Source organism: Eublepharis macularius, chromosome 1 (genome assembly GCF_028583425.1).
Source record: "Eublepharis macularius isolate TG4126 chromosome 1, MPM_Emac_v1.0, whole genome shotgun sequence".
Lineage (NCBI taxonomy): Eukaryota > Metazoa > Chordata > Lepidosauria > Squamata > Eublepharidae > Eublepharis > Eublepharis macularius.
The window spans coordinates 154,011,274-154,032,015 of NC_072790.1; the positions used below are offsets into that span (position 1 = coordinate 154,011,274).

A 20,742-nucleotide genomic window follows, 5' to 3' on the forward strand; every position below is an offset into this window, starting at 1 on the left:
TAGTCTTAAAGGTGCTACTGGAATCTTTTCTATTTTGCTACTACAGACTAACACAGCTAACTCCTCTGCATCTAGTAGTGAGAATCAGAAAATCACTAAAGTGAATTGTGGCCAGTCCTTTCACCCCACCTCCAAAACTGAACTGAGGAATATAAAAAATAGTATTTCTTCTTGTTTTACCTTTTAAGGGGACAGTAATGGCAGATGATGTCTACTACTCTCTTGTTGATGCCACACACTCAACCCTGTTGACCTCTTCTCCGTTTCCAGCACTTCCCTTCCCTGTTCTGCACTATCTGTGAAACTCCTGGCAGGAGGAGTGCTGGCTTCAGGGGAGCTGCATTGGGCAACTGGGATTGATCAGAGACCAGCTACCTGTGAATAGAAAACTAACCTCTGCTGTTGGAATCCATGGCAAGGGGGGGCGGGGGGAGAAGAGGCTGCCTACATTTCCATGTGCTGCCAGTTGCCCCCAAAGCTCTGAATGCCCCCATTAAGAATCACTACTCTGAGCATAAAAGAGAAAGGCAATCATAGCAGAACACTTGAAAAAAAATAAAAATAATTTCTGAGAGGGCACCAAAATGCCCATTCATCATAAACCCAGAGTTAACTACATGTAACTGAATGTACATGACAGTAAGAATCCCTTCTATTGGTTAAATTTTTTAATTCCAAAAATCACATCAATCACTTGAGTGGTGTATCTATAGATGACCTTGGAAACGATTAAAATAATTAAAAATCATTTCCCAGAGGGACTAGGCTGCAATGGTAGGGTTATCAATCCCCCTGCCTCCACCCCTGCCAACTTTCACCTGGCCAGTGGGAGGAAATGCACAGGAATGTTTCTGTGTTGCATCTGGAATGACATCACATTGGGGCCCGATTTGATTAGAATCACACACACCTCGCATGCCCATCATCCCCCACTTTGAGCCTTGGGGTATCTGGCAACCCTATCCATTGGTAATGTTTGCAACCTCTTTTGCTGCTAGAGTATTGGGCTCAGGGCCTAGTCCTCTGTTTCATTCCCAGTTCAGGCAGCAGTCTGACTCACCTGCAGGGAAGGGGCTGCATGATGGTGGAGTTTGCAATGGGGCCTAGTCTTCTCTCCCACTCATGGCTGGTGCTTGTTCCAACTAATATCCTCAGCCTGGGAAGGAGACTACAGTAGGAGAAAGGGTGGCATAGCAGACATAGGCTTGAATAGATGTGAGAGAGCTTTTCTCTCCTTTTCAGAACCCTCAAGTGAGTGAAAGAGAGAAGTCTAATATTTTACAAAAATTGAGCATACTGGTGAGGGGATCTAAACCATGCCCCTCTGCCTTAATTCACAGTACGCCATTTCTTTCAGCCTTTTTGCCCAGCCCAACTGACTTTCCATATTAGAGACTGTCAAAAGAAAAATGCCAGAAAAGAAATGGAATCAGTCACATGGTGAGGTAGCATTCTGCTCACCTGACCAGTGTGTTCTGACTGTATTTAACAATACCTATCCTCACTTTTGTTACTCATAAACCACAGGGGTTGCCTGTCATTTTGCTCCTGGGACAAATAGCAGCTAGAGTGAGGATTTCTTTTTGAGTGTAAATGTTATCTCTAGAGATATGATATGATCCTTCCTCATCCCTAATCTACTCCTCCTGTGATCCATTGTATGTGTTGACACTTGGAGTGGATGAAACCTTAGCTCCTGCCTCTGTTCTCCCACAGTCTGTCTTGGATGGAGTTTATAGACTTATTTATTCCTTATGTTTACAGATCTGCCTTCTTCAACAAATAAACTCAAGGTAGCTGCCAGAGGGGTACTGGAAAGTGTCTTGCTTTTGTCTCTCTCCTGCAGAGTGGCTTCCTGTAGATGGGCCTTAAAGAGCTTTCTAGCCATGTTTAAACTAACTGTGCTTCTTTCATGGTGGATATTTTTGAGAATGCTCTCTGCTGTGGTGAAAGAGAGGTACTACCACAGAGCCCATTTGCCCAATTCACTCTAGTACACAAAACTGGTACACAGCATGGAGCCAAGCCAGACATTTACTTTTTAAAAAGTTGGGTCCAGGAACTCGGGTTCCCTGCAGTCATACAGCACCTGAGGGGAATGGCTTTTAAAAATAAAGCAGGGTCCTTTTGAGCTTGGAATGTCACCACAGGGGGGGGGGGAGGAAGAGTTTCTCCCTTCCCCCAAGCCATTATTCCCATGCAGAAACAGCACCAGAGGGGAATTACTTCTATGTTTTTGCTGCTCCGTGTGCATTGAACACTCCATGGGGAAATAACTAGAGATGGGCACGATCTGCATTACGATCGAAAAAAACCCACGAAAATGGCGATCGTGTGATCGGGACCCGGTGGATCGTGCTCGGCCACGGCCAACGATCCAGCGATCGGGGGGGGGGGGGCTTGATCGGGGCGATCGTGCTCAGATCGGGAAGCCAGACACTCAGGCGCCAGCAATCTATTCCCCTGGCAACGGAGCCAGGGGAATGCCTGAGCTGTGTTTGCCCTCCTTCTGTCGCCCTGGAAACCCGAATGGAAGCCCAGCTTTCCTTGATCAGTAGGGCTTCCTTCCAACCACGGAGCAGCAAAGCAGTCACCAGTTGGGAGAAGACACCCAGGGGAGGGAGGGGGAAGGGGGTGTTCTGTAGCCATGGGCACTCCAATCTCATCCCTGCAAACCCTGATAGGCAGCTCTGACAGCCAAACACAGGCCAGACCCCCCGCCCCCTGAGGGGAGGTGGCTCGTCGCCGTCTCCCCATGCCTGCCGGGCACAGCTGCCGCCGCCAGCACCCACCTTCCCACATAGCTGGGAATAGCACTGTGACACTGAGAGATCTCTGTCTTTTGGTGCTACACCTCTGAAGATACCAGCCACAGCTGCTGGCGAAACGTCAGGAACTACAATGCCAAGACCATGGCAATACAGCCCGGAAAACCCACAACAACCACTGACTTTGTTTGTTTGTTTGTTTATTCTATTTCTAGCCCACCCTCCCCACAAAGGGCTCAGGGTGGGTTACAATAAAATGCTCAATGAGCATTAAAACATATAAAATATATTTAAAACCAAAAAACACCACAAATACATACAAAAACAGATGGCGGATACCCACCAATTTCCCCAATCATAATATAAATAAGCAGAACAAAGGGGTGGGGTGGGTGCACAGTTTATAATAAACTGTGACTGCGCTTATAGGGAGGCAAATGATTATGTTGCCCCCCTGGCAGGAGACCAGTAGGGAGGCTCCTAAATTATCAAAGACTGGCCTCAACTGTATGCCTGGTGGAACATCTCTGTCTTATAGGTGCCGAAAGGATATAAGATCCTGGCAGGCCCAGGTGTCCTCCAACAGAGAGTTCCACCAGGTTGGGGCCAGGACTGAAAATGCCCTAACCCTGGTCAAGGCCAGCTGGGCCTCCCTGGGGCCAGGGACCACCAGTAAGTTCTTATTTACTGATCTTAATGCTCTCTGGGGTACATACGGGGAGAGATAGTCCCTCAGGTCTGCTTGTCCCAGTGTGTTTAGGGCTTTAAAGGTTAAAACCCAAACCTTGAACCTAATCCAGAATTCAATGAGGAGCCAGTGCATCTGCTGCAGGATGGGAGTAATATGTACCCTGTGTGGTGTTCCCATCAGGACATGTGCAGCAATGTTCTGGGCCCGCTGTAATTTCTGGGTTAGACCCAAGGGAAGCCCTGTGTAGAGTGAGTTACAGTAGTCTTTTCTGGAGGTGACTGTTGCATGGATCACTGTAGTTAGGTCGTGGGTCGACAGATAGAGCACAAGCTGCCTGGCCTGTCAAAGATAGAAAAATGCAGACTGGTCAGCTGCCATGTCCTGGGTCTCCATCGATAAGGAGAAATCCAGTATCACTCCGAGACTCTGGACCGATGAGACAAGCACTAATGGTGCCCCAACAAATGTCGGGAGATGGATTCCTAAATCTGGCAACCCCCAACCCAAGTACAGGACCTCCATCTTTACTGGGTTCAACTTCAGCCAGCTCTACTTTACCCATCCAGCAACAGCCTCCAAAGCTTTTACTAGGACATCAGGGGCAGAGTCAGGCCAGCTACCCATCAGCAGATACAACTGGGTGTCATCCGCATATTGGTGACAACCCAGTCTGAAACTTCGCACCAATTGGGCAAGGGGGTGCATGTACAGGTTGAATAACAAAGGGGAAAGTGCTTTGTTATTGTGGAACACCACACACTGAAGTCCTTGTGGAACACTGCACACCAAAGGCTGGTATGCGGATAAGCTCTCCCCAAGCGCCACCCTCTGTCCCCAACTCTGGAGAAAGGAGACAAGCTACTGCAAGGCAGTCCCTTGGATCCCCCCTTAGCGAGGCAGTGGGTCAACAGTTCATAGTCGACCGTGTCAAACGCTGCTGAAAGATCCAACAGAATCAGCAACACCAACCCGCCTCGATCCAGGTGTTTGCAAAGCTCATCCGTGAGGATGACCAGCACTGTTTCTGTCCTGTATCCGGGGTGCAAACCGGACTGGAATGGGTCCAGGATGGAAGAATCCTTCAGGAAAACCTGCAGCTGTTCTGCCACCACCTGCTCAATCATCTTCCCCAGAAATGTGAGGTTTGAGACTGGTCGGTAACTGGATGGATCGGTGGGGTCCAAAGATTATTTTTTCAGGAGATGCCCCACCACAACTTCCCTCAGCACTCTAGGGAAAACCCCAGAGCTCAGTGATTGATTAATAATAGCCTCCAATTGGGCCCTCAACCCATCCACACTGGCCTTCACCAGCCATGAATGGCAGGGGTCCAGGGAGCATGTGGTAGGCCTCACCTGCTGCAGGATCCTGTCAACTTCCTCCCAGGACATCAGACTGAAGTGATCTAAATAAGGACTGGAAGATGGACAAGGGGCCTCCAGTTCCCTTACTGTATCAACTGAGGCTGGCAGATCATGGCGGTGAGACAAAAATTTATCTGCAAAAAAGTCTGGGCTACTTGGATCCAACTCTTTAAAAAAGCGAAATCTCATTTAGCCCTCAGGTCTTGCAATCTGGATGCACATCAAGATTGTGATCTAACACAGCCATATGTGTGCAAATGAGTAGGATGGAATGGCATGCATGAATGGTAGCTTTTAAAGCTTTCACTGCAGCTACATTTCCATTACACATGTAGCTTGTCTCTGCAACAGTATAAGCAGCTGCAGTGAAAACTATGCATAAATCTCTTTAAAGCATCTGTAGAGCTCCTCTGTGTGTCACAACTTGGTTTTTCTAGATTTGTACTTGCTAACCATAGACTGAAAATTCATTTTAATGGGAAGAGAAAGCTGCTGACATATCTGCAAGAGCAGAAAAAAGCTGTTCTATTGTTCAGTTTTGCAAATTCTTACTATTCTTATTAAGTCGATCAGATGTACTGTTAGATGTGGGCTAGCTATTTCCATTCTTGTTTCTCCTGTGTCAGTCTATCTAAGGATATCACAAGACAAATACCACTGAACAGATCCTTAAGGATATCATTGGACAGATCCTTAACTGTTAGATAAATTTGAACAAATGTGTTGGGTAGAATAGAGAGACAGAAAGTGGGCATATGAAGATGCTTAATATTGAATCAGACCTTAGATCAGTCTAGCTCTGAACAGAATAATTTTAGCTGTTAGTCATGTGTTTTGAGCTCTATACTGTCACACATTTGCCATCCAGTCAGGGCAGCAACACGGTATTATAGCATTTGGTTTTCTGGATGAAGGTAGAGGCTGTGGCTATTGGACTGTCCATAGAACACTCATGTGTGAAATATTAAACAAGCCACTGCCTGTCAAAAATGTTAATGATTCGGCCAGAGGCTGACAGATTTAGATTCTCTTCACTCCTATTTAAAAAAATTTTTTTAAAAAAATTGGGCTGATACATGTATACAAATTTTATTCAAAAGCAGAGTTGGATAAAATATATCCTTTGACCCAGTAGTCAAGTACTTCATTTCAGGAAGTTTTACTGCCTCTGATAATTAAAATGTTATGTATTTATTTTGCAATCCAGAACCGGAAGATGCTACAGTGGAAAAAGAGAGAGAACACACAAAGGATGTTCAGGTACAGGTAAGGCCTATGAATACCTACTGTTTTAAACTAGTGCTTCCAACTCATTAGCAGTGTTTCTTAAATATATTTAGGCTGGTGGAAAATATTATATTACTTATACATGGCACATGATTGTGTTCTGTATCCATTTGAAGAGGCTGTCTGAGTTTGGAATGGGAGGTACCGTACTCTAGTAGTTCTACTGTTACTTGGCTGACTGATTCCAGAAGATGGTACTGGGGGACTGCTACTCTTCCTTGCGGCATTTATGCTTAGTCCTGCAGGGATCCATCAGGGATCCCTTGCTATTTAACATTTACCTGAAACTTCTGGGAGAGATTGTCTATGGATTTGAAATATGATGCCACCGATATGCAGATGATTTCTTCTTATTAACTGAGTAGGGTGTGTTTGTGGAAATCCTGAACAGGTGCCTCAAAAAGGGGGGTTGGCTTTTTTTGGATTGCACAGGGCCAATATACTGAAGCTCTAGCCAGAAAAGACTGAGGTACTGTTGGTCAATGACAAAGCTTCTCAAAGACAGAAGAGTAAGCCTGTCATGGAGAAGTTTGACTTCTCCCTGAAGGAGCAGGTTCATAGCTTGGGAGTGCTGCTGGATCCTGACTGACAGTGTTACCCAAAATGGTGTACATGTCACACCCATAAGATGCAAAGTGTCCATTACAAGAGTCAGACAGTGTCACTGGTGCAATTATTTTGGGACCAGTCTAAGATACAGCACTCCATTTAAGAAGGAAAAATGACATGGAAAGAGAGAGAGACTCAGATGAAACAATCTTTATTCCCATAACAAGATGCAGAGCGAGAAAAACAAAATGCAAGGGAAAGCAAAAACACAAAACAACATTGCAATACAGTAACACAATCCTAGCAATGCTACTCTAGGTTTTTGCCAATTGGGGGTGAATAGAGGAATCTAAAGGAAAATAAAGGGTGAAAGGAAACATACATTGTCTTGTCATGAAGAGAAGAGTCTGTTGTGTTAAGGTGTGGGCAGAAGGAATATATTAAAAAAAATATTGGATGGGTTCACAAACATACACAAAAATCATTAACATTATCTACCCCATAACAATTTCCCCATCCTTCCCCTCCCCCCTTTTCTAGTGACTCCCATCAGTTTTCCATACCCTGCTTAATCTAAAGTATATCATATAAATTCTTAAAGTCTATAATGTATATCTATATTATGCATACTAATCAAATCTCTTTACTTATCTTAACTATCTACACTTACTATATTACTTATCTTAATTAAAAATATAAAAATTATATAAGTATATAATAAGTACTACTAAATATACTAACTAAAAATGATACATATATATGTGTAACATACTATTCCTTAAATACCTATTACTATAACACTATAACTCCATACTAATCCAATAAAATGCAATGAAATATACCCCTTTTTGACCTTAAGTAAGTTTCTATCTCCCCTTTAATTCTCCAAAGACCACAGTTTCCCCTTCATGTCCCACTTTTTCTCCACATATTTCTTGAATTTTTCCCAGTTTAATGTATAATCCAATTCTTCTTGTTCTTTCAATTTCCTTGTTAATTTGTCCATTTCTGCCATATTCAAAACTTTCAAAATCCAATCTTCCATAGATGGTATCTCCTGAGTCTTCCACAACTGTGCATAACACATTCTGGCCGCCGTGATCATATAAAACACCATAACTCTGTCCATTTTATCAAAATCTTCTAGGTTCATACATAGTAACAGCAATTCCGGGGTTTTATTAATATTCCTTTGTAAAATATCTGACATAACTTTTACTATATCCCCCCAGAACTGCTTAGCCTTATCACAAGTCCACCACATATGATAAAATGAACCTTCATGCTGTTTACATTTCCAACATTTATCAGACATCTGGCTATTACCATTGGCCAACTTCTTCGGTGTTAAATACCATCTATACAACATTTTATATACATTTTCACGCACAGTGGTACATGCTGAAATTTTAACTACATTTTTCCACACCTTTTTCCAAGCTTCCATTGAAATTTCCCTATTACAATTTATTGCCCATTTGACCATCTGAACTTTAACAACCTCCTCCTCCGTAAACCATTTCAGTAATATCTTATATATTTTAGAAATTATTTTCTTCCCCCACGAAGCAAACAGTTCTCAATCTCAGAATTTTGTAATCTAAAACCATTTTTCCTTTTGTCTTTCTCATATAAGTCTTTTATCTGCATATATTGAAACCATCCATATTGGAATGGCAATTCATCATTGCCTTTAAGCAAATAATTGTTCTGCTTTATCTCAAGAATCTCTTTATATGTCAACCAGTCTTCCCCTGCATATTCTGTTCTTGGATTTACTACTTCCGCAGGGATAATCCACATTGGTATAGACTCTTCCATATATTTCTTGTATTTGTTCCATACAGCAAACAAACTTCTTCTTACATAATAATGTAAAAACATAGAGTCTGCTTTTACTTTGTCATACCATAGATACGCATGCCATCCAAATAGTTTATTGTATCCTTCCAATGCTAATAACTTCAAATGCTTCAATGACAACCATTCCCTTAACCAGTCCAAACATACCGCATCATGATATAATTTAAAATTTGGTAATTGTAGACCTCCTCTTTCTTTTGCATCATAAAGTACTTTCATTTTAACTCTGGGTTTTTTTTCCAGCCCAAACAAAATTTAAAATCATTCTCTGCCACTTTTCAAATTGTTTACTATCCTTAACAACAGGTATTGTCTGTAATAAAAACATCGTTCTTGGAAGAACATTCATCTTAATTACTGCAATGCGACCTAACCATGACAAGTTCATTTTGTTCCATCTGATCATATCTTTATCTATTTGTTGCCATAACTTGTCATAATTGTTCTTCTATAAATCAATATTTTTCATAGTAACTTCCACTCCCAAGTATTTGACTTTGTTCACTACTTCACATTCCACCTTATCCATCAACTCCTTTTGTTGTTGTTTAGTCATATTTTTACACAGTATTTTGGACTTCACCTTATTTATTACAAATCCCGTTAAATCTCCAAAGTCTTTCATTTTCTTCATCAATTTTGGCATGCACTCTATTGGATCCTCCACTATCACCATTATATCATCAGCAAAAGCTCTCACTTTATATTCAAATCTTTTTGTCCTCAGTCCTCTTATTAAATTATCTTCTCTTATTTGCCTAAGTAAGATCTCCAATACCATTACAAACAGAAGTGGGGAAAGCGGACACCCTTGTCTTGTTCCTTTCCTTATTTCCAACTTTTTCGTCACATCTCAATTGACAACTATGTTTGCAGATTGGTTTTTGTCAGCCTGTGGCTAGATAAGGCTCTTCCTACAGGTTCCCTTTCAAAAGCAAACAAGAGTCCATTGATTGAATAAGGAAACTTTACTGCAGAAAAGGTCCATTATAGTCCACTGTCCTGAATAGAAGACTCAGGATGGTACACAGTCATTGTTACCAATGAAGGGCAAAGCATGAGGTACAAAGTAACAGTTCCCATCTGAACCAGCCTCCCCCCACAGTTCTCAAAACAACATCTTTCATTCTTGGGAAGCTGCTCTCCTTCAAGGCCAATGCTTGGTGGAACGGTGTTAGACAAAACAGTCTCCTCCGGTGGGAAAGCTGCCTGGGAACTGGTGCACCTGCGGGGAAAGCACTTAGACACTAGAAGCATTAGAAAATGGAGTCAGTACAGTTTAAACACACACTGGACCTGACATTCTGCCCCCCTTAAAATAGATCCCCTCCTGGTTTATATGGGTAACGAGTATGAAAAGCTTTGGTTAATCTAGGAGCATGAACATGTACAGAGTTCACCCACTCATCATATCCAGAATCAAAGTCCTTCCACCTAATGAGGTAAAAAAGCTGATTCCGTTTGAATTTAGAGTCCAGAATTTGCTGCACTTCATAGTGTATTTGGTCGTCTATCAAAGTTGGAATGGGTGGAGCTTTGACATGCCACTTGTCGTCGGTGGGAGCTCTTTTAAGGAGACTGACATGGAAGGTATCATGAACATGGCGCAAGTTCTTGGTTAAATTTATAGCAACAGTCACTTTATTGATTACTTTGCGCACAGGAAAAGGTCCAAGGAACTTTAACGCTAGTTTGCGTCTTGTCTGAGCTAATTTCAGGTTCTTGGTGGAAATATAAACATGATCTCCAGGTTGTAAATCCCATTCGGCCGCACGATGGCGATCTGCGTACTTTTTGTAATCCAGTTTGGCTTTTTTGAGGTGTTTTTTAATAAGAGTCCATTGCTGCGCAGCCTCCCCCCACCATGAAGATACATCAGGCGAACTAGAGGAATGGAGAGGGGGAGTGTCCAACGGGAAGGGATTGAAGTGAGCTCCATATACAATTTTGAAAGGGGCCTCCCCAGTGGAAGCATGCACACTGTTGTTGTACGAGAATTCAGCCAAAGGAAGAAGGTCCACCCAATTATCTTGTTGGAAATTAATGTAGCAACGAAGGAACTGCTCTAAGATCTGATTAGTTTTTTTGGATTGCCCGTCGGTTTGTGGGTGGTGGCTTGAGCTGATTCCTTGCTCAATATTCAACATTCGCAAAAGCTCCCGCCAGAAGTTGGCAACGAATTGTCCGCCGCGATCCGAAATCACCTTGGACGGAAAAGAATGTAATTTTACGATGTGTTTTAAGAATAAATCCGCCAGTTTTCGAGCGGTGGGTATAGCAGTACAGGGAATAAAATGAGCTTGTTTGGAGAACAGATCTACCACGACTAAAATGCAATTATGTCCTTTCGAAAGGGGTAAATCAGTGATAAAATCCATAGATATTATTTCCCAAGGTCTGTTAGGTGTTTCCAGTGGTTGTAGGAGACCTGGAGGTTTCCCTTTCCGGGATTTGGTGCTGAGGCAAATGGGGCAGGAGCTAACGTATTGGGAAATGTCTTTGCGCATGCCCGGCCACCAGAATTGCCGTTGTATTAGATGCAGCGTTTTCAGATACCCATAATGGCCAGCAGTGGGGGCATCGTGACATCGCTGTAAAACCTCCCGGCGGAGGCTGTCCGGGACGTAAAATTTGCTTCCAGCTAACCAATCCCCCTGTGGGGATTGAGCCAGTTTGTTTTTAGGTGCTTTATCCCCCTCCTTTTCCACCTCAGCTTTAAGTTTCGATTTCCACTCCTGGTTGTGCGGGAGGGGCTGGCTTGCTCGGCTGCGGGTAGTTACCACGCCTCCCAATTGCGTAGGTGAGAAGACCGTGTCTACAGTCTCCTCCCGTTTGCTCTTGTGTTGGGGCATGCGCGATAGGGCGTCTGCAAGAAAGTTAGTCTTGCCCGGAAGGTAATTTAGAGTGAAATTGAATTTGGAAAAGAATTCTGCCCATCGTAATTGTTTGGCATTCAGTCTGCGAGGGCTTCGAAGGGCCTCCAGATTTTTATGATCTGTCCAGACCTCGAAGGGGTATCGCGCCCCCTCCAGCCAATGTCTCCGGTTAGTGAGGGCTGCCTTAACTGCAAAAGCTTCCTTCTCCCACACATTCCAATTTCTTTCTGCTTCTGAAAACTTCCTTGACAGGAATGCACAAGGCCGTAGTTTCCCATCCTCCCCCTTCTGCAATAATACCCCTCCTATCGCCGTATCGCTGGCGTCGACTTGTACTATGAAAGGGTAATTCTCGTTGGGGTGGCAGAGGATGGGTTCTGTTACGAATTGCCTTTTCAGGCAATCGAAAGCAGTTTAGCAATCGGATGTCCATTGTATTTTGGAGGAGGGTTTTTTAGCCTGGTCCCCTTTATTTTTAGTCTTTAACAGTTCTGTTAAGGGGAGCGTGATCTGGGCAAAGTTTGCTATAAAGTCTCTGTAGAAATTGGCAAAACCCAGGAAGGACTGCAGTTCCTTGCGGGTGGTGGGAGTTTGCCATTCTTGGATCGCTTGTATTTTGGCTGGATCCATTTTTAAACCCTCTTGGGAGATACAGTACCCAAGGTAAGTGAGTTCAGTTTTATGGAATTCACATTTGGACAACTTGATGGGTAGCTTATTATTCATCAAAGTGGCCAGGACTTTTTGCACCATTTGAATGTGTTCCTCCTCTGTGTTCGAATAAATTAATACATCATCAAGGTACACCACCACACCTTTATAAAGGAACTCGTGTAGAACTTCATTTATCATGGACATGAATACAGACGGGGCTCCCGCCAATCCAAAGGGCATAACTAAGTATTCATACTGTCCGAGGGGTGTATTAAATGCGGTTTTCCACTCATCCCCTGCCTTGATACGGACGTGGAAGTAAGCATCTTTTAAATCTAATTTCGTAAAGATCTTACCTTGGGCCACGACGTTGAGAAGGTCTCGGATGAGCGGGATGGGATATGCGTTGTTGGTGGACACAGCATTAAGTCCTCTAAAGTCCGTGCACAGCCGAAGTCCCCCATCTTTTTTCTTCACGAAGAGGACCGGAGCGGCATGGGGACTATTGGCTGGGCGGATGAACCCTCTGTGAAGATTGGTGTCGATGAATTTCCGGAGCTCCTCACGTTCATGGAGACTCATGGGATAGAGTCGTCCTTTGGGCAGGGAGGCTCCAGGTAATATTTCCACCGCACAGTCAGTTCGTCGGTGCGGGGGTAAAGTATCAGCTTCTTCTTCAGAGAAAGCATCCAGAAAGGGCCAATACGGTTCGGGTATTTGGTTTATTTCTTCTTGGGTGAGAAGAGCCTTCTCAGTGTGAGTTGGATCAGTACCCCAGTTTTGGTTCCAGCGATGGTTTTTGCAGTTGGCGTGACTGAAAGTGACGCATCCCTCTGCCCAATTTATGTAGGGATTGTGATCACATAGCCACTTGCTGCCTAGAATTAACGGGTATTTGGCAGTGGAGCTGATGACAAAAGACCTTTTTTCCCAGTGTTGGCCCATGCCGGTGATCACTGGAATGGTTTCGGTGGTAACAGGGTTCATATTGGTGCCATCCATTTGTTCAAATATTACTGGATTTTGTAATTCGCGAGTTGGTAGAACTAGTCCGTTGACTAGAGCTGGGGCGATGATGTCTCTCGAGCAGCCCGAGTCGATAAGGGCTTGCACTCGGATGTGCATCTTCCTCTCCGGGTTAAGTAAAGTCACTGGCATGAATAAGATGGACCCAGGTGGCCGGTTCCGTGTAGGGACGGGCTTGGGGTGGATCTGTCGTTTGGGCCCTTTTACGATAGATCCATCTCGTTTCCCGACTGGGGGCTTTCTGGATTTACCTCTGCGTTTGGGGAAGCGGGGTCGTATTCCATGACTTCTTCCGCTTCCAGCCCTCTTTCTGAGGCGGGTCGTTGGGAAGCGCCGCGGCCCCTGTTTGCCCGTGGAGCGGGAATCGGGCGTTGGAGAGTAGGAAATGGAGCAAGGGTTGGGCGCCGTAGTTGAAGCGGAGGTCTTTGCACAGGCCGGTAGGGGCATTGTGCTGCAAAGTGACCGGCTTGTCCGCATTGCAAACACAGCCCTTGTTGCCATCTAGCATCTCTCGCTCCACGAGTGGCGTATCCAGCTCCCCGTCCTCCCTTCTGTAACGTCAAGGGTCTTCTTTGTCCCGTTTGTTGTTGTTGTTCGACCAAACGGACTTCCAAAATGCGATTTTCGACTTCGCATGCAAGTTGGATCCAACCTAACAACGTAGGAGGATTGTCCTGCATAAGGGCTCTGTCCAGAAGTCTCGGGTTTAGCCCTTGCTTGAACAGGATGATTTTGGTGGACTCCTCACACCTAGGGCATTTGGCAGCAAGTTGTCGGAATTTCGTAATATAGTCCCTTACCGACATGCTGCCTTGTTTAATGGCTTGCAATTCTGTTCGGGCCCTGGTTTCCTCTAAGGGGTCTTCGTATTGTGCTCGAATAGCGTCCACCAACCCCTGGAGAGTATTGAGTTCAGGGGCCCCTATATTGTATAGACCTACATACCAGTCCGCTGCTTTGCCTTGTAAGCGGGAGCCAAGATGCTCAATTTGACTGGCCTCGCTGCCGAAGAGGTGTCCCCACCGGTTGAAGCATTGCACTACTTGCACTAGGAAAAATCCCAGTTTGGAGGGATCCCCATCAAACGTGGCTTCCAGTTTCACCCAGCCCATCGGGAGGTCTTGTCTCGGAGCCGGTGCTGGGTAGAAGTCCGTTGGAAGCATCAATGGCACTTGAGGTACTGGGGGAAGTGGTTGGGGTCCCGGTTGTGGCAGCGGTGCTGGTTGCACTGGCGGCGGCGCCACCGGCTGAGCTGGTGGTGGCAATCTCAGCTGGGCTGGCGGGGGTGGCCTCGGCTGGGCCGGTGGTTGTAGCCGTGGCCGGGCAGGCTGCTGCAACCTTGGTCGGGCTGGTGGTGGCAATACCGGAGGTGCCGGCAGTAGCGGTTGAGGTGTAGGTGGCCGGTGCGGTTGAGTGATGATCGGTCGCTGAGGGGTGGGTTGGTGGGGTCGTAGTGGTGTAGGCCCCGCCGGTTGGTTCGGAGGTGGTAATACGGGTTGGTCAGGTGGCAAACGTATCGGTTGCTGCAAAGGAATTAGTTGCGGTCGAAGCGGAAGGGGCCGCAGCGGCGAAGGCCTGATGGGTGGTGGGCCGCGCGGGCTTGCCCCTCCCGGCATCGTTACTCTGGGAAGCAGAGGCTGGTCTTGTGGCGCCGGTCGACCGTCCCTTGGGGTTTGCTGAATGGGGACAACTTCTAGCGGTTGTTGCGGCAATTCCTCCCCAGGAGGAGCCGGAGGCTCTTCCGACTGATCCGGCCAGACCGTTATTGGAGAAACGGGAGGAGGTATCACCGTCATCTCGGTTGGACGGGTTGGCCCTTCTTCCCCTTCTCTAGGCACCTCAGCTGGAGTCTCCTCGGGAGGTGGATCCCCGTCCGAACTAGGGGGTTCCGTTGGAGTCTCTCCAGGTACCTCAGCTGGAGTATCCCCGCTAGGCGGAATTTCGTCTAATCTAGGGAGTTCCGCTGGCGGTTCTCCCGGTTCTCCAGGGTAGGATTCCTCCTCTCCCGAAGGCGGCGGTTGCTGCAGGGCGACCTCCACTGGATAGGAAATAACGCTTTGGAGGGTAGCTATTTGTACAGCCATTTCTTCAGGTGATAGTCTCTCTCCTGCCCCCATCGCTGAGATTAGGTGAATGGCATGAGCCAAACTTTCCTCCATGTCGATCAGCCTAGCTTCCAACTGTTGCATTCGGCTTGGACCCGGTTGCCCCATCATGGAACCTCCCTCGGTTGCACTCACCGGGGAAAACGGCCCCCAAGGTGGAGGGTCTCCTTGATCGACTCGCGATCTCGCTGCTAGAATTCCTTTGGCTAGACCCGTCACTGCCGAGATGCCGGAATCTACAGCATGGGTGCGACTTTGCATCTGCACCCAACTTTGTTCAGGAACTTCCGTTGGCTCTTTCCATGGGGCAAGTTCCGAATAATCCCAACTCAGGGCGCCGCGGCGGGATGTGTTCCCGTCCGTCTGTTCGGTCGTCCTGTTCCAAAACAGCCACGGTTGGCTGCTATCCAGCTCAGGGACAGTCTCTAGGCTTCGGCGCCCGTCCATCGAAACTCTTGGATGTAGTCCACCGGCCCGGCGCTCTCGCGTTTCTCGGGGTCTGGCTCCCCACTCCGACGGGGTGGGTAACGAGATCAAGGGGAGAGCGGCAGCCGTCGGCCTTGTCCCCTCACTGCCGAGGTCGATGAGAGGCGGGGTAGAGGTCGAAGCTCCGGTCCCGGCTGGCACCGGTTCCTGAGATTCTTGGGGTTGCGCTGTTTGACTGTCGGGAGACGCATACGGATCAAACAAAGGATCCCTGTCCGGGACTACCTTGGATTCCGCTGGGCCCGACTCAGGCATGATTGGTAACAAAATGTCAGCCTGTGGCTAGATAAGGCTCTTCCTACAGGTTCCCTTTCAAAAGCAAACAAGAGTCCATTGATTGAATAAGGAAACTTTACTGCAGAAAAGGTCCATTATAGTCCACTGTCCTGAATAGAAGACTCAGGATGGTACACAGTCATTGTTACCAATGAAGGGCAAAGCATGAGGTACAAAGTAACAGTTCCCATCTGAACCAGCCTCCCCCCACAGTTCTCAAAACAACATCTTTCATTCTTGGGAAGCTGCTCTCCTTCAAGGCCAATGCTTGGTGGAACGGTGTTAGACAAAACAGTCTCCTCCGGTGGGAAAGCTGCCTGGGAACTGGTGCACCTGCGGGGAAAGCACTTAGACACTAGAAGCATTAGAAAATGGAGTCAGTACAGTTTAAACACACACTGGACCTGACAGGTTTTTATATATTGCCTTTATTGCTTGTATAAACTTCTCTCCCATCTGCATCTTCTCCATTGTTGCAAACATAAAATCCCAGTTCAAATTGTCAAACGCTTTCTCTGCATCCACAAAAAAAAAAACCAACCTGCTTCCCTGGATTTTTATCATAATACTCAATGGCATTCAACAACACTTATAAGTTATTTTTTATTTGCCTTTCCGGTAAAAAGCCAGCTTGGTCTTCATCTATGAATTCCACTAACCAAGCCTTAAGTCTTTCCGCTAATATCTTTGCAAATATTTTATAGTCATTATTAGTTAGAGATATTGGTCTGTAATTCTTAACGTTACTTAAGTCTAATGTCTCCTTCGGTATCAATGTCATATTAGCCTCATTCCATGTATCTGGCATCTCAACCCCTTCCAATATCTCATTCATTACTTTTTGCATCATTTGTTTCAGATCCTCCGCCATCACTTTATAAAATTTTGCTGTAATTCCATCTGGTCCCGGAGCTTTGCCAACTGTAGTAGCTTGTATTGCTTGTAGCACTTCCATTATTGTTATCTCAGCACTAAGCTTCTCTTTCAGCTTCTCCAGCACCTTTGGCAAATCAATCATATCAAAGTAGTCTCTTATCTTTTCATAATCCACTATTTTTTTCTGATATAGCTTGGCATAGTATTTATAGAATGCTCTCTCAATCAACCCTTGATCATATAATTCCTTCCCCTCTTCTATAATTCTGCTTATTGTCCTTTTCTCTTTCTTTTTCTTTAATTGCCACGCCAAATATCTCCCTGGTTTATTAGCTCCTTCAAATGATTTTTGCTTCATTTTCTTCAACTCCCACGCCACTTCTTTATTTTCCATAGCCCTAATTTGTTCTTGCAGTAACTTTATTTCATACAACAATTTCTTTTTACCTGGCCTCTTTTTCAGTTATTGTTCTACTTGAATAATTTTTTCCTGAATCTCTTTTAATTTCGCTTCTTTTTTCCTCTTCTCTCTACCATTTAAGTCCATCAACACACCTCTAATTACAGCTTTATAAGTGTCCCAGACCATGTGCATTGACATCCCTTTATCCACATTACACTGAATAAAGAACTTCGTTTCTTTTCTAAGCACCTCAACGCATTCTGGGTCACTCAAAAGATCCTCATTAATTCTCCATCTCCGTTTCTTATGTCTCATTCCAAATCTCCACATCACAGGATTATGATCCGAACTAACTTTTGGTAATATATCAGTCTCTTTTGTAAACACTACCAGTTCTTTAGACGCCCAGATCATATCTATTCTGGAAAAAGATTGGTGACTAGTTGAAAAAAACGTATACTGCTTCACTTTAGGATTATATTTTCTCCAAACATCTTCTAAGTTTTCTTGTTCCTGTATTTCAAAAAAAGACTTTAGTAATTTCCCTGTCCTTGCTTTACTTGTTGATGAACTTTTATCCAATTGCAAATCTAGCACTCCATTAAAATCTCCAGCTATAATTACCTGATCATAAGTCCATTGCTCCATTTGTTCTTGTAAATCTTTAAAAAATATATCCTTGGAGCAATTTGGCGCATATAGTCCAAGTACCAAAGTTTTTTTTGCATTACATAAAAATTCCACAGCCAGGTATCTTCCATTTTTATCAGACACTATTAATTTAGGTTGCAATTCTTCTTTTATATATATAACAATTCCCCTCTTTTTTTGCTTTGTTGCCGAAACAAATTGCTTTCCTAACTTTTTGTTAATTAAATATTTAACATCTTGATCCCTAATATGAGTCTCTTGTAGACAAATCAAATTACTTCTTTGTTTAGATAACCAATGTAACACAGCTTTTCGTTTAGAGGGTGAATTAAGTCCATTAACATTCCATGAAATTAACTTGTACTCCATAATTATAACCTGGATGAGCTAGGAAAGTCTTTTCCATTCTCCATCGGAAATACATTCATTGCATATTTCGATTTAATCACTTGTCTCCCTGATTGGAATTCAAAAGTCACTCCTTCTGGCAGCTCCCATCTATATCAAATTTCAGCTGCCCTCAGCTTCTGCGTCAAATCTTTATACTTTTTCCGATCCTGGAGCACTTTACGTGGTACTTCTTTCATGATTCGAATCCGTGTCCCGGCTATTTCCAGTGGAGTTTCAAAGTGTCTTCTAATAATTTCCTCCTTCATTCTCCTTGTGGTCAATTGGACAATAATATCTCTTGGTAGGTTCTTTTGTTCTGCATATTTTGAATTGACTCTATACACGATATCCAAGTGGGTCATCATTTCCTCCTCTGTTTGTCCCAAAAATTTTGCCAATATTTCAGCTACTTGTTTAAGAGCAGATCCATCCATTTTTTCCAGGACCGCCCTCATACGAATTTGTCTATCCATTGCTTTGCATTCCATCATCACCATTCTTTCGCCCATAGCCACAGTCTCTGTCTGTATAGCCTTCGTTTTTTTCTCTCCATCCTGCACCATCTGTTGCATTTCTTGCACCTTTTGTTGGGTAATCTGTAAATCTGTTTTTATTGCCTCCATCTCTTTTTTAACTTCCGTAATCTCCAACTTAATCGCTTCTTTCATTTCCGTCATTAAATTTTGCTGTAATTGTTGTATCATCTCCCGAATCTCTTTATTTCCCTCTGTTATTTTCTTATCCAAATTCTCAATGGCAACCTGCCAGTCCTTTTCTTTTTTGGAGGCCATCGGACTTGCCTTGGGTCCCCACGAATCAGCTCTCTTTCTTAACTCCGTCTTCTTTTAATTCAAGTCTCTGTTTTTATATATCAAAATTTTTAAACGTTTGCCCTCAGTTAAAATGGGGATTGAGGCTTCCCTTACCCTTAAAATGTTGGGCGATCTTTCTCTATGGTAATACTGTCATATCGATGGTCTTCCCTTACTTTCAAGGGTGAATCCTTTGCTTCCGTTTCCTTTCCCTTACTTCCAATGGTGGGTACTTCACTTCCTCTTCCAGCTTTATTTTTCTTCCGGGTCTTCCTGGTCTTCCTGACCTCCCTCGCCGCGCTCTCTCTATCTCCTCTCCGTCTATTATCCTCTACTTTTTGTCTTGCGTCCCGCCTTCCGATTCCCATGATCCGCCCACCGCGTCGCTATCTCCCCAACCACAGGTATGCAAAACAATATTCTTCTTAGCTCTTTTTAACTTTTTCTCACTCTCACAGCTCAAATTAAACTACTCAGTCTTTTAGTATACTTTTTCAGCTTGGTAACTCAGTCTTTTGTTCTTTTAAAAGTTCGGTCTTTATTCAGTAAAACAGTCTGTTGGGGGAGATAGTAATCTTAACTTAGCATAGACTTCTTGGGATGTACTCACTGCTTCAAATGTCCAATTCTGTTCAATTCCATTCCCAAGGCTTGGGGAACAACGAGCCTATGTCAATTTAATGACTCCCAAAGCTGCTGCAGAGATTTTGGCCACCCTTCTCCGAGGAGGATCTCAAGACTTGGGAGGAAAGCCCTTAATTCAGAGCCTCCCACTCGCCGAGACCCTTCACTCTCAGGGCTACAAGTGTTCCTGCCGGATTTCTGACTGAAATCCAGAGGCTGTGGGCAATCTGAGTGCCCCACCAGCCCGAAAAACAGCACCTCGGATGATCCGGAGTTCCGAATCACGTCAGTCTCGCCATTACCCCAAACCGGAAGTCGGCAGAAGGAATATAAGCTGGTCCAAGGCCGAGAATCTTCAGAACGAAGGAAAAATCCAAAACTGAATCCAGCTATGAAGTTGTGGATGCAGGCAGGGGATGAAGATCCAAGAACCAAGTGAGGGTATTCATTGATACAGCAAGGAATGTGAAGGGCTTGGTAATAAGCCAGCTGTAAAGCTGGGGAAGGAGATTTGGATACAGAATCAACTACAAAATTGGAGGGGCTTGAGATACCTGATTTATGGTTTTGGTAGGATGAGGTGCAGAAGGGTGTATATCTAGGTGGACACTGGGATAGTTTAGTTGGAAGTACTGAGTTACTAGAACAGTAGACAGGCTCAGGGTGGGCAGCAGAGGCTGATCAGCAATTTAATGGTATTTCCCAGGGTTTGGGATTGAATTACCAGGGTAGATTGTGTAGTGAGGAGGGGCCTATAGTCTCAGGTTATTATCCAACAAATCTGAGTCAATTATGCCTGGGTTTGAGATAACTTATACAGGTTGAGGACAAAAAGGCCTTTAATCAATGTGTTGTGGAATGGAGCGTTCCAGGATGTGGGCTACTCCACAGGAAATTCCTGCTAGTTCAGAGGCCCCCACCTTCATATCAAACTGGTAGGTAGCTGTTGGACTACAGTAGAACAGCAAGATTTGAATCCACAGATAAAGCTCTGACGTTCTGAAGAAGGGAGCTTTGAGTCTCAAAAGCTTATACCCTGAA

At 44.7% G+C, this 20,742-nt stretch overlaps 1 protein-coding gene across 1 annotated transcript in view; it reads left to right on the forward strand.

Moving 5' to 3' along the window:
- Nucleotides 1-20,742, forward strand: part of FMN2 (formin 2) — a 354,893-nt gene that overhangs the window by 82,280 nt on the left and 251,871 nt on the right. Inside the window, exon 4 of the mRNA XM_054972122.1 lies at nucleotides 6,031-6,089. Within this exon, the coding sequence (XP_054828097.1) occupies nucleotides 6,031-6,089 (59 nt within the window). The remainder of the gene's footprint in view (nucleotides 1-6,030; nucleotides 6,090-20,742) is intronic.